The sequence below is a fragment of the Melanaphis sacchari genome, unplaced genomic scaffold, assembly GCF_002803265.2.
Source record: "Melanaphis sacchari strain LSU unplaced genomic scaffold, SCAv2.0 Contig10_pilon_pilon, whole genome shotgun sequence".
Classification (NCBI taxonomy): Eukaryota; Metazoa; Arthropoda; class Insecta; order Hemiptera; family Aphididae; genus Melanaphis; species Melanaphis sacchari.
Genome location: NW_020270420.1, coordinates 2,371,861 through 2,387,987, shown reverse-complemented (window position 1 = coordinate 2,387,987; position 16,127 = coordinate 2,371,861). Strand labels below are relative to the sequence as shown.

General features: G+C 25.9%; 1 protein-coding gene across 12 annotated transcripts in view; it reads left to right on the top strand.

Annotated features, from left to right (window-relative positions):
- The window catches only part of LOC112603574 (dystonin), a 78,409-nt gene that overhangs the window by 20,591 nt on the left and 41,691 nt on the right, over window positions 1–16,127 (top strand). For all 12 annotated transcript variants that reach the window (XM_025352207.1, XM_025352208.1, XM_025352209.1 and 9 more), the window contains one exon: window positions 15,142–15,203. In XM_025352207.1, coding sequence (XP_025207992.1) covers window positions 15,142–15,203 — 62 coding nt within the window. The remainder of the gene's footprint in view (window positions 1–15,141; window positions 15,204–16,127) is intronic.

Here is a 16,127-nt window from a genome sequence, read left to right as displayed (position 1 = left end):
GACCAACCAGCGGCGGCGGCGGCGCTCGCGTTCACGGTTGACCTCGTTCTCGAGCGCCTGCAAAAGAAACGCTTCGGAAACGAAACATGCCGCGGCAATTTACCCGACCTATACGACGTCGTAATAACCGCCGTCGTCAGTGATGATTCGTCAGATTTAATATACCCGAGTGCACGCATACCGTCGTACGGCACGCCATCGAATATCGTTATAAACACATCATGCGACAAACCTTTGAACTTGCTCAGGTTCTCCTCGTATCCGCGTTCGACTTGCGCGAGGCCGTGGTCGTTCCGGTCCGCTCTGCTTGGCCGTCGGCTCGTCGGTCGAACCGAGACGGTCCTGTAGTACGACATGACGTGGTGGTCGGGCGCTGCAGGCTGCGCGAGATCGGCAGTGCTGAGGGCGGCGGCCTCCTGTTTGCGATCGCTAGCGCCGGCGTCTATGCGACGATCCTTCGATGAGAAACGAGGACGTGGAAAAACAAAACAAAACACAAATTTGAACCACGGCTATGACGCATGTTAGTATTTTTCATGCCTCGCGTCGCGTTTTTACTGACCAGGTAAACGCGCCTGTCCCACAACGTATAAGGTCATCATCTCGCCGCGTCAACCGACGGAACGCCAAAACAAAATATATATATATATATCGTGCCTCTAACCATGCGTAATATCTTCGGGACGACGGTCACACGATCACGGTACATGCTCGCGCTGCACGCGTATAAACGAGCAATATACATTGAACGATGACGGTACGCACACGCACTTTTAGTCGAGCGCAGCGTCCCGTGCGCGCGATATCGGGGCGACCGACGGCAGCATGCGCATTCCTCCAGGCCCCTCCGTCAAACCGACACAGGTTTCGCGAACGGCTCGGTGACGACATATGACGGATGATCGAGCCGGCGCGGGCCCAGTGGAATTCACGCGCGCGCCCGTTGTAGGTGGAATTTCTCGATGTATGGAAAACTGCGCGCGGCATTGGTAATCGGCTTTTTTTGGACTTATCGGCGTAGAATTTCTGTTTTTATTTCACGCGTAGGCTTTCCACCCGCGCGCCGGTCGAAAATCTTGATCGTTTTACTCAAAAACCACAAATAGTAAACCGATATAATATTATTATATCGTATAGGTACCACCTCGCGCGGTTTATATCGCGTAAATAGTCGTATTGATATACACCGTTGTGTACGTGTATAGGTTTTTCGTTTTGGATTCTTTAATGCGAGATGCTGGGTAAAATGGCATTGCCGCGATTAAATTATTTAATGTTTGTTCAGACAGTATTACCGCAGTGCCGATCAATTTATGCGGCACTCGTCTGTTTTATGTTTATATTTAAATACAATGTTACACAGCATAAACGTATGTACCTATTATAATATCTGTTTTGATTAGGCTTTAACAAACGCTTAAATGGATATGAATTTATTAATACGTTTACAGTGTTATCTGTACGTGATACGATGTTTACGATAAACCGTTATACGCGGTTTCACGTATCTTTGATGTTAGGTTAGAATAGTAAGACCTAGGGGTGATGAATACATATTTTTCACATTATAAAATCATCTGGAACAGTATATGTTCATTTAGTTTTCTCCCTTAACCCCGACATTAATGCATCGACAATGATGCGTTTGTATAGTTACAAAAAAAAAAATCAATCATAACTTAATCACTATGCTTTTTAAAATTGTTTAAATATATAAATTAATTGTATTGTCTATGTATAATCTCCGAGGTTACTTGATAAGTTGTTTCGATAACAAAACTGAACGATAGACTTAGGTATCAATATGTTATCTATTAGTTTTGAAAAAAAAACTACCTGATTTCATATACTTGAATGTATTTAATTTTCAATTTGTAAATTATCTACGTTTAGTATACCTACAGTATGTATACATTGTACATTACAACTTATTGCGCATGGTTTATAACATAATGACAAATGGTGTAACCTTGCATTTATTTGAAAAAATTAAATATTATTCGAATTGTGAACAATTTAGTGAAAAATTATAACGTATCGGTATAAATTATTGAAAACGTTTGCCTTCGTAATGTTTTAATAATTGCACATCTAGAAATTACGCCACATTATAATTTTCAATAGGGCTTTATTCTGACACGTGATATGCATAAAATATATCATAGAATAGCATGGCTGTCGCATTGTCATTGTACTCCAATGAGATCTAATAAATTATTTATTCTTAAGGGAAAACATAATTTTTCTTACACTTTTTATTTATGTAATCCGGATTGACAAAGCCCGGGGTGTGGATTAAGAGTAGGCGAATGTAGTGGGCAGGGTCAGTGGTTTTTGCCATCAGTGTTGTAGTACACCAATACAACACCTAAAAAGGTATAGGTCAAAATAATATTAACCAAAAAAAAAAAAAGTTACTCATTGAAGACCGGTCATCATTGCATAGCCTAATATTATCAATTTATTTCAAGATAATAAAACCAAGACAGGAAATACACGTAATATACACACAACCACTTGAACAAGATCATTCGTTTTTATTGTTATCCAGTTATACATTTGGTAATAATCCTTGCTGATCCCATGTAGTTAAACTATATTAAAATATTAAAATTGAAATATTTTCTCATTTAAGATCAAGGCAGACATCAAGCTCTTAGTTACAAAAGTAACATTAAATAATTTATTTTTCTTTAAATTTAGTGCTCAAAAATTTGGAATCAAAATGCAAACGAGTTAGCAAATTTTATATTGTTGAGTATTAAAATTTGTCTTAGGTACTTGAAATTTTATTGTTTAATATACAGAATTTTTGTGGTAAGCCAATGAGGATTTTAAATAAATATAGATATAAACATAAAAAAATAAATGTTGTATAGATGTTATTATACTGCAGTAATATGTTTTACACAAAATCTTAGCAGGTATATTAATTGTGCAAATATATTTAATTATCAATCTTAATAGATTTTTATCAGTTTAATGGAAAATATAAAGGTTAGTTCAATCGTTTAATATTACGAGATCATATTTTAAAATATATTTTTTGTAAAAAGTATACTTAAAATTTGACCTTTGATAAATTTTCATTTTTTTGTATTTATATAATTTTTAGATAACATATCTAGGTGTATAAGTATTAAAAATGTATTTAATTAGAAATAGAAGAAGCATTATTGATATTATTAATATGTTAATTCAAACATCGGCATAATGTTTAGTCTTTCATCTTATTAACTTATCTTTGGATTAATCAATATAATATATAAGTGTGTGTGTGTGTGTGTGACGTGTTCATGTATATTATTATGTACCTAGTTGTTTTCGCATATTAAAAGTGTTATTTTTGTATTTTATTTATGTTATTTTTTATAAAATGTATTTTTATATACTAACCATGTGTAATGTTAGTACATTGTTATGAAATTTTTATTGGTAAAATAAAATAAATTATAATTTTGATTATGATAGTATTTAAGTAATCAATAATAAATAAGTAATATAAAAAATGGCAAAATATTAAATTTTTTTGGAATGTATCAGTATTTTAAGGAACGCACTTAAATAGTATGTACGTATTTAAATATTATACAATATCAATCATGAAAAGCAATTATTCATTTAAGTGTGTGTTATTGTTTTTTACATTTAGGTTGAATTAATTTCGATTACAAAACGTTATAATAATTCTAAATTATGTTACTTATTATCTGCAGTGAACTGTATGAACTTTAAAAAAATGTGACACACACATATTATAAACTATTCATTATTTATTCGAATTGTTCCAATATAGGTACTTTTTGTTTTTATTGTATTTTATTTTATAATTTTTTATTAAAGAATAGAAGGTATTTTACAGTATTTTACAGTATTATGTTTAATTATACTGTTATGATATTAATATTAATATACATTTTTTTAATAGCGTTGGTTATTATGCAATAATTTTTTCTAAAACAAAACTTCATGATTACACAAACTACATAATAATTATTTATCAAAAAATAAATAAAAAGTTAGTTAATTTCGTAAAATATGAAATTCAGAGTTTAGAATGTTCAACGAAAAAAGTATTAAACGCCCAATATTGAGATAATTGCTGACAAGTCTCGTATTTTTGATTAGTGTTTAATAATCCCATGTCTCCCAGTAGTCCAATACTGTCTTGATTATTAAAAAATTAATTAATTTTGAAATAATATGTTAAATTTAAGAGTGTCATTATATTATTTGATTTAATAGAGTTATATGCCAACCTCAACATGGTAAATTAGCGATCAGTAGAATTAATATTATTGTGATAGTTTAATTATTGACCTTAATTATCTAACTTAAAGTTAAGAACATTATATTATGTTCTTACACGTTGGCTTATTATGGTTTTTTAATTTTTCTTGAGTGGTTGAGTATTTTAAAAATAATTTATATGCTTAAATGAAATATCACAGATATTGTGACAGGCACTGGTTATGTTTATAAGCTTGGTTATATTGGTTATTTCACTCTAATATACTTAAGGTTAACAATGTAAGATTAGTTTAAAGTTGCCATATTACACGTGAATCAGAGTGAGGAAATAAATTGACTTCTTTTTTTGTAAAAATTTTAATATTTTAATATAAATTATTTTTACTTTAAGTATCGTATCATTTTTAAAAGATGTCAATTAAATGTCTTACAAAGTTTTACCATGAATTTATATTCATTTATTTCTAATAGATTTTATTTTTTAAATTAAAAATTAGTTCGCTGTCAACGTTTTGAAAAATTATAAATTAAACCTAATGTAGTTAATAACAATACTTTGTCCATTTGTATCATTGATGAGAGGTCATTATTAAGGTTCAGTTAGAATCTTAAATCAGTTGAATATGGTTTCATTTATAATAACTATAAGTTAAATAAATTATTAAAATTTTACTTAACGATAATATTTGTCAACCTAACCTAACTTAACCAGTGTCAATATTTTTTGAGTTTCTGTATCTAACAAATATGTATGTATCTTGTAGAATTTAGGGTGTTTTTGTGGTTGATCGTAGATAATAGATATTATTGATATCATACTCGAATACAATACTTTATATAACTGATTATATAAATACATTTATATAGTTTATTTTATGTATAAAATGTTGTATTTATTATTAGTGTAATATTATACTATTATCGTTTATATTGAATTTACCATATATTAAGTTGTTTTTATTAAAGCATAATCCAACACTTGCCGTTGAACAACATTTTAAATTTATTTTTTAAAATGTTGAATAATAGAGTTCATTAACGTTGAGTATGTAGATATGGTTAGGTGTGCACTGTGCATCGAAGTTAACAGGGGTTTCATTGAACAACCATTGTACATAAAAGTTGATTTTCAATTATTGATAATCAAATAAAATATGTTTGATTATGATTATTTAAAAATGTAGAAGAGTGTATTAATTATTCATGTACCTATGTAAAATGACAACTAATAAATTTTATCACCGCTTATCTTGTAGAGTTCTCATACAAAACCATGAATTAAACCACCTTTTTTTTAGTTTGCAACTTGAGCATAAAAACTGCGTAAAAAAGGTACCCTTATAAAATATCATACTAAAATAATACCGCCTTAAATTATTATCGCATTTGTTAAATCCAAATACACTAATAATTAAAAAAAACAAAACAGTTATAGTTGGGTTGAACGAGTAAAAAAAAGTAGTAGTAGATTATCATAATCGAGAGTTTGAAGATCATCTTCAATGTATCTCATATACTATTTAAGTACTTCCATTAATTAATATACATATTTTATTATTTATTTTTTAATTTTTTTTTTTTCAATACTTAGTATATCAATTTTATTAAATTATACATATTTTTATCGATTCTACTATAATATATTTATATAACAATATTATATGCTTTGAAATTTGAATAATATAAAATTATTTGTAACTATTATAAAATATCAATCAATAATCAATATTATTTATTTCTAACTAAATTACTGCTATATTTCATACTAATGATATGTGTGCTGGCGATATTATGTCGGTGATTTGCAAAAATACAATTTGAGTGTTTATTTTATAACTAAGATTATATATTAAAAATAATTTGATTAAACTTAGATTTTGATGATGGAAAAAAAATTTAAAAAAATTTTCGTTGGGTCATCTCAGTAAGTACTAAGTATACTTATATTACTGACCTCATTCGTTTCAGAAACACCCTGTATAATTTTTATTATACATCATATTATTACTGTATATTTTTTACTGTGGGAAAACCTCGCCATTTGAAATAACTTTCGTTTTTGAGCGTAATACCGGTCAAGCCGGTGGAATTATCCCTATTAAGTATTATTCATGGGCGTGTCGCTGATATCGGTTACTCTTAACAATCTGTATACGTACTACACCTACCATTTTCCGTGCATTATTTTAAACGTGAAACAATCGAATGTTTTACAGTGAGTTGTGTATGTGTGTGTGTGTGTGTGTGTGTGTGCAAACTATATGGCGCCAAAGACGGGTAATATGATATTGCTTATAAAGTATAACGGAGAGATGAAAGAAACCACACACGATCGCTGTGTAATAACAATAATCAATTAGAATAACATTTCTTAAATTTAATCTTGTATTTTTGTTACCCGTGATAGCTAGATATTACAATTTTTTACTCGGAATATATGTTCGCAAAACCCATTATTCTTTTTGAAGGCCATGTTTCGCTTTAGAATATTAAAAGGACATTAGGTATCGCGCATTTTTGTACGATGATGTTCGGTATTATAACACGAATAATATACATATACAAATAAGATGTTATCGATCGGTCCATAATATAAAGTGTAAGTTAATTTTAATAATTTATTATTTAATGTATTTTTTCTTTAATCTGTGTGATTTAACAACGATTAGATTTTGTAAAATAATTAATTTGTATGATGGCAATAATTTATTGTTTAATTTAAAAATATTTAACATACAATACTTGTTCAATGAAAATAACAGTTTTTTTTGTACATTGTCTTATAAACAATATTAGTGAGTAATATATTGTTCATTTTGAAGTAAAAAATTTCATTTTTTTGAGTCTTTTACTTAATACATAAACAATTTACTAATATTTATGGGTTGACACTTTGAATATGAATAGCTAATAAAAGTTTATTTAAAATAAAGGAATTTAAATACTTTTGTACTAAATGGATCAATTACTGTAAGTTACACAAACACTGTTTTGTATTTATAGGTTTGGTAAACAGGCAAGGTTTAATTAAACATTTTGTGAACTTCTGGCCTCTGAATTAATACTTTAAAATGATAAATGGCATTAATGATCTACAATATAGACAATATAATACAAGTATAGCACTTGATTTTACGCTTGTTTATTAGAGATCAAAAATGAATACATTGTATTTAACATATGATATGTGTGTTAACTTTAAGAATGTACTTAAATAAATAAGGTTAATTTTATAACACCAATTTTATGAATGATGAACAACAAATTTCATTATTAAGTTATTTTTTCATCTCTATTGTACACTAGTCAATATTAAACATCGCAATGTTTACTTTAAGTTAGAAATTTTAAAATTAACTTATTTTCCATTCCCAATAAATATTAGATATCTATTTAATTTTAAATTTAAAAAATTGATTTGATATGATTATCAGTTTTTTTCTTAGTTAATTTTTATTAAATTAGAGCTTTAAATTTATTTTGTGTGGTTAAATAATATAGTTCATAGATCATTATTATTACTGTTTGTAAAAGATATTATCTTTTTATTATCTTAATTAGAAGTTATAAACTTTATTCGTATTATAAATGTATTAATTTTTCTCGTATAATTTGTATGGTAAGAAAACTATAAGTACCTATATAAAAATATAAAAAAAAAAAAAAATTAAGAAAAATGTAATAAGCATATTATAAACGTTACGAACAAATTATTATGATTCATATATGTATAAATATGTTAACTATAAAACTCTTAAGTGCATAAAATAAATATATTTTAAATCATTTTTTAACTATTTTTTTTTGTTTTTAATGTGATAATAATAATATGTAGTTTGCTATAAAAATGTTGGATCTTTTTTAATTTTAAAATAATAATTTAAATAATTTTAACAAATTTATTTATAAACTTATTTTTATGTTCAATAATTATACTTTTAAAAGGTATCTGTATGATATTATAAAATTATATTGTATAACCGTTGAAATCAAAATTGTTATACAAATTTACATATCAGGTATTATTAAGGTATTGCAATTGTGCCAGTATAGGTACACTGCTATATTACATTGTATAATAATGAACTTGCTAGTACATTTTATTAAAAAATTAATATACATAATATATTTTTTAATATTGAATTTAGTTAATTATAGTATGCAATCATAATTTATGTATTGTTTTAAAATGTTTAATATTTACGGATTGTTATTATTATTATTTTTTTATATTGTAATTTATAGTTCTTAATTCTTGTACAATTAATTTTTTTTCTAACATTTATGATAGTTACTGATATTTTTATATTAATACTTTTTTGGTGATTTTGATTTTTATCTTTTTTAAATCTACTTTTATAGTCAATCAAAACCATTGTTACAGTTAAAGTGAATATATTCCTTTATACTTGAGTAGGCAATGGCAACATTTGTTATTCACTGACTTATTTATTCTCCCAAGATCATTAATTTACATTTGACGCATTTATTAACAACTCGTTATAACGTCATTATGCTATTATTGGCAAAAATTCGCATAGGTGACTACATTTGTATAATTTCTAAGTGGTTAATTCATACAAATTGTTGTATGAAAATTATACACAAAAAAAATAAAATAGGTTATTTATTGTTATATCAAGGACAATAATTTAAAAAAAGTCAAGTTTACCGTTCAGAATGTTCTATGAAGATCACTTGTTTAACTTAGTGGGATAAATAAGTTTTTAATTGGAGGAATGTGTGTAATTATATTCATATTATTATAATTACCTAAAATTTTACATTGTTTTAATATTTGCTTATCTATGGTTGTATTTTAAGTGTTTGTATTATTTATATTTTGAAAATAATATGTCTTATATCTATAGTGAATCAAAATAATTTATATTATTAATTATAACTAATAATTAATAACACTAATGTTTGAATTTTGTTTCGTATTTCAGATTTCAGATTTTAAGAAAAATGTATATGACATATTTATATTAATTTATTATTTTGGTATCTTTAATATAGTATCATTAGTGGAACCTATCCTTAAAAAATATAGATCTAGTAAAACATAAAAAGTAACCACCCATCAAAGGCGTAGTCTACTTTTACCCTCCTTCGCAAATAACACATTTACTCTAATTAAATATTAGTGATTAATGTGTTGGATCTACCGTGAATATAATAATAATGCTTCTTTATTTTTATTTACTCTTATAAATTACAAAAATTTGACAATTAAAGTTTTTTTAGAAGACATAATGGTACTCACCCTCATTTAAGTTATTATTTGAGCGAGATCATTACTTAAGAATTAGAACTAATACTGTAGTATCCCAATAGTAAAGTGTTTGTTGAATTTTGTATTTCCAAACAATTACACAATCTATTATATTTATTTATAAATGTTCATATATTTTTTTAAATTCGTATTAATTTTATTATAGGTTATTCAATTGATAAAATAGCGTTGTCAATTAAATATATATAATATATAGTATATAACTCGGTAATAATAACATTGATTAATCACGTTTATACAACATTATATAAATTTTTACTAAATATATTATTTAAGGTACTTATTGAATATATTTTCTTATTGTAATATAACTATATAAATACTAAATAGTATAAGGGCATTTGTATTATGAATGCATTTTAATGCAACGTAGTGATTATTTTAATTTGACTTAACTCTGTATTAATTATTTAATCGTACAATTCTATTCAATGTATTGGTAAATATATTGTCGTATGACGTAATTTTTTTTTTTTTTAACGCGCGTTTTAAATAAAATTAATACAATTAAATACTTATTACAAAAAAAAAAAAAAAAAAATGAATATAAACGAAAATTTACTGTGTATAAAAAGTGTAAAATTGACGGGACTTGAAACTCTAATATCCTATAACTATTTATAATTTCAAATTTAGTTTTACAATTCTATTTGTTATATTATTTATTTATTAAACATTTTTAAATTTAACAAGTATTCTGGTTACTCGTGAAATTTTTTATTTTGAATAAAATCGAATTTTTTATTAAAATTGTGCTTGAATAGTTTGTTTCTAGTTATGGCAATTATTATACACTAACAATCGACCATATTATTAAGGAAAAATAAATAAAAACAATCAATGGAGAATAATAGATTTTCCATGAAAGTCCAGTAACCATTCTGCTCTCGTTTGGGTTTTCTACATAGTTTACGGTTCTAGAAGTTTTATTGTTCAATTGCTCCGAATTCATTATTATTTTTGCCGTGTGGCCTTGTAGTAACTGACCTAGAGAAATATGACGACTGACGACATAATTTATCATTATATATATATATTTTTAATCTATCTACATTGAGATTTTTTTTCTACTCAATGATCTGCTAATTAGATGATATTAAATACACTATGCAAGCGAATCGGGTACGGGGTTCGTAGTTAGGCGCGTTGAATCATCGTGATGACTGGTAGCAGCTTAAAATACCAGGTAAACGGTTACGTCAACTGCGATATTATTACTATTATGTTGTATTATATTATATATACACGCATTGCACACGTGTGCATGTACGTGCAGAAGTCTTGTATATAATAATATGTATGTTTTTACGACGTCGGCAGCACTATAAATGTCGTCTTGAATGCGTTCAGTTGCCATATAGGTGTCTACAGACATTCTTTCGTGGGGATAAGTTCTATACCAATATTTATAATAATAAAATGTATGAATGATTGTGCATAGCTACATATGCACATTATAATGTATATGTATATTTTTGAACAGGATTTTTATTATTTAATTTTTTTTTTATTCTTTAATTTGATTACGTTTTACAGAAATAAATGCATTAAATTAATTTATTAAAACCTTATTGTTGTTGAAAAAGAAATTACAATCGACTCACAATCTCTTAAAAAAAGATAGCATAAAAGATAGGTAGATACTATGGATGCAATTTTTTACAATAATTTCAACTTTTTTTTGTAACTCATAAATCATAATCATTGAGACACAATATATCATCAGTAGGTCTCTAAAAAGCCAGGAGGGCTAGTTCCATATAATATTGCCTCCGCTTTATCATCGAGAACCTATGGTTGCTGGTGTATTGCTGGAGGTGACGATGACGCGACCCCGCGACAGCGTAACAAATAAATAAATAATACACATTATTATTATTATTATGATTATTATTTATTATATGTATTTAATTAGTAATACGTGTACAAATACTTGGAGAGGTCAATTGACTATTCCCTCCCACCCTCTGGGCTTATATATTGCTATGTATACTGTAAGTATTCTACACCTCGATAGATCTTTCGTTATGTTCATTATTATTATTAGTTTCATACAGGGTGCTACATTAATTTTTTAATTTTCTAAAAAAAATAATTGTTTTTTTTTTTTTAAATTCTTTATTATGTATTACGAATTACGATACCTAATATATTATATGAGGTTAATGATGTATACGTTCTCGTGTAAAACATTTACTCTCGAAATTGCACAAGTTAGTTGATAAAATTACTAATTAGTGCTGCTGGTGAAATAGAACACTCCGTATACAATATTATGATGTACAATGAACAGGTATTACGATCTACAACAGCCGCTGTGCTAATTAGAAAATTTATCGTACACTTGCATGAATATGTATGTATAGATTAGAGTTGTGCTATGTATACCGACAATGAGAGTTCGACCTCAGATTGTCAGGTTTCACTGTTGTTGATTTTCCTTATCCCTGATGGTCTGATCTTTTGTTTTTCTTCGAGGTGAAATTGTCTTAGAAAATTCGTAAACTCGTGTCCAAGAGAGGATAATGCGTTTGAAAAACGTCTTCGACGTCACATTCGCTTCACAGGTTTTATATCAAATAACATTACGACGATATCCGATAGTTGCATGATATTTATTACCTGAGTATAATAATTGTATATTATAAATTATAATATATCATTTATCATATTTTGTTTTTATTGCTGCAGACCATAGTTGAATTATCAATATCAATAGCATTAAACATTTTGTTCCGTTTTAGTATTTGAAAATCGATGAACTGTAAAAATGTATCGTTTTCTTTTGTTCTAGAATTATTTGATTGTATTTTTGTTGTTTCATTTGAAAAAATAATAAACTATTTTTTTTCTTTTTTTTGGAATAGGTTAGTGTCTTAAACGACTATCATGAATGAGTGAAAACGTAATGAAAAATAAATGTAAAGGTTTAATCGTATTCTCAGGTATAATCAATAATTATTTTATTATGTACATAGGAGATCACTCTAAACCTTGAGTGTCCACTGTTACAAATAAAAACTATTTTTACAATTCAAATCTAAATAATTTAAATAACAACTCAATTTATTATTATTATTATTTTATTATTATTCAATTACGTCTTTTAATTGTCATAGTGTTATTGTTACTTTGTTAAACGTATAGAATTATTGCATAATCGTTTTAAAGCATTTATTTTTATGCGATAACGTATTAATAATTAATTAAAAATGGTATTACGTTTGGCATACTTTTCGCGTAGGCTCACTGATTATTTTACTGCTTTCTCAAGAACGTTTGATGCATTATATTTTATATTTATATAAATGAATGATTTGGAAATGCGCACAAACACAATTATATTATAATCTTCTAATTATTTTAGTATTTAAATGTGTTGATGATCATATACGGTACATTTTTATTTACATATTTAAAACGAATGGTTTTTCTTTTCGATTATAAAAATTCTAAAAATATTCTTTGAAATGCACTTATTAAATTAATCATATAGGTACCTCTACCTATTGAATATTTTAATTGACATTTTAATAGTTTGAGAGATCTCTTGTAGAACTACGTTTAGTTTTTTATTTTTTTTTTATTTTACTTATTCCCAATAAATCTGAAATCTTCGATATCATTTTTTAAAAGGTGAATTTCATATGCATAACATTTTCTAAAAGTGTCATAAATTAAAATTATTGTACTTATATTTTGTATTTAAAATACATTTAGTTATTATTTTTGGTTTTCAATTTAAATCTTAAAAAATTTACTAAATACCTACATTTGTTAAATTATTGTGTTTGTATTGAAAGGTTTAAATAATTAAACATATTATGTGTTAGTTTAAACACATTATCTATACTCATATATTTTTATAAAATATACATTTATATATTAATATTTTTGTTCATTAAATCTATAAAATGGAGTTTTTATGGATCTCAAAATATATGCTGATGTAGAAATGTATTAGTTAGGTAGTTCCAATGCCAAATTATGATTTAAATTAGAATCATCCTATTTTATATATTTATTTGACTGTCTGCCAATCTCAAAATGTGTACCATATAACCATATAACCATTTATTACATATCATTGTCTCTAGTTAATAAGTCAAATGTGTTATATTTGTTTTTAAAAATATCACCAGAAATTGTTCGTTGAGCATTTGATAGTTTATTAGAGAATAATTATTTATATATTTGTTGAAGAATAATTTTTTTTTCATTTTGCATTACATTGCATTGAGTTTATTGAACTGTAAAATTTAACGTCATTGTCTGAAAATGTAATATTACTAAAAGGATATGATGTCCGTATGTATTGTCTCCGTCTTACAATCCAACAACAAAAATTATTGTTCATTTGAATACATTTTATGTTGATAGTGTTTTTTATTACTGACTAGTAAATAAACCTTTTATTAAATTTAAGGGTAAAGAAATTATTATTCGTGTTATTCGTTGTTTTTTTTTTTTTAGACATATCTTAATATTTTAAAGCAATTGATTTGTAGTTATTTTAAAATTTTATAACTTATAGCTTTTAAATTGTTTTCATAATATAATACAACATTTTTTTAACAAAAAAAAAAAATCATTATTGAACACAGATAATATATCTTTCTTAACTTTAAATGTTATAAAAATTTCATTTTATGTAAATTTATGTCCATTTATAAGATAGAGACAACATACACGCGGACATGATGTCCTATTAAGTTTTAACAATAAATTATTGACATTATATAGGGCATTTTTTTTATGTAATGAATTTATAAAATGGAAGTAAATTCCTAGTATTCATCGTAGTTTTAAAAATATCTATATGTGTATTGAATTATTGAATATAGTAGTGTAAACATGAAAATATATGTACAATGACATATTGTAATAGAATAGTTAGAATTAATTTGGTTTGTTTTAAAAATAAAAATAAATATGAAATTAGTATTGACTTTGTGTCTAAATAAATTATCATGATGTGTATTTGTAAATATTATCTTACATTGTATTCCTATGAGTGTATATCGTATAAATTATTATTAGGTAGATAGGTACTCCAGTTTTGACAAGAACGTTCATAAAATAAAAATATACTAAATTTCAATACTAGTGTAACACGAAATGAGACTGTCCAAAGAAGTTAAATGTTCCAAATAGGTCGAAGAAAAAATTCGAAGTGAAACGTAATAACAATAAATAAATTCTTGTAAATTGAATTACGTAAAGCCGGAACGCTCCCAGATACAGTAATTACACGGTATTGCATGTCTAATGAATATTGTTATAGTGAGCATAAACTGAAGTGTTATAAATTTTAAAATTTAGAAATGTCGTAATTCATATAGATTTACGTAAATTTATTAGTATTATAAATTATAATAACTAATAAGTATATGTTGGGTGAAGTTTTTTTGTAAAACTGGTGTGTAATTATATAATGATATGTAAGTACGTTATATATATAATGAAGTATATATTATAATTATATAGGTCGTATATTAATAATAAATGATTTGCCTGTGTAAATTTTAATGTAGGAAATATGTTTTTAACCGAAAAAGACTATACCTATGCTTATATTAAAATTTTTTTTTCAGATGAAAGAGATGCCATACAGAAGAAAACGTTTACAAAATGGGTAAACAAACATTTGAAAAAAGTGAGTCATATATAGAGAGTATTATATTATTTTAAAATTTATTATTATTTGTATATATTAGTATAATTAGTTTATTTTCAATGATAATATTTTATATGAATGATAATATAGATCGTTTGTTAATAAAAATAATTATATTATACTTAAAATTCTTAAACTTTGTTTAAATTTTGAAGATGATATAGTCATTATTCATATTGATACTTATGCACGTGTCAAGAACAAAATATTATAAACATATTATACATTCCCATTATTTGAATAGTGAATTGCATCGTTTTTGTTCACAAAAGTCTTATCATTGAACAAAACAAACACACGTGAATATTTATACTAGTTAACGTAAAAATAATTTTATTACCTTGTCACTTTGTTATGCTTAGTTGAGTCTGGAAGTTTTTTATGTAATAACTATATATCTACGTTCAAAAACACCATATTTTATATTTAAAAAATTGTTCTGGCTTGAGATTCAAGAAAGTCACACTTTTTTGTTGCTCAGATGGTTTTGAGTAATATATTTTTAAGTTACTTCACAATTTTTTTTGTTATTTAAAATTTTAACTGTCATGTAACTCAATATAAGGTTGTATAACAAAAATGTATTTATATATGATGATGTTTTTTTGTTATATTTATATAATACGTTGATTATATTTTTAACAAACATATTTTAAAAACATTAAGCGCTGTTTTATTGTCTTACAAGATAGCTTTAACAGACATTTAGCGTACAATTTTACTGTGATACTACATAGGTATTCATCATGTTATTAGTTCCAAATCCGCTATTTATATTTTTTTAATATGAACTGTTCAATTATGATAATCATAAATTATAATAGATATAATATACAAATAACTGAGAATATTATTTCAATTTAATCTCCCTATAAATAATTTTTTATGGCATAAAAATATATA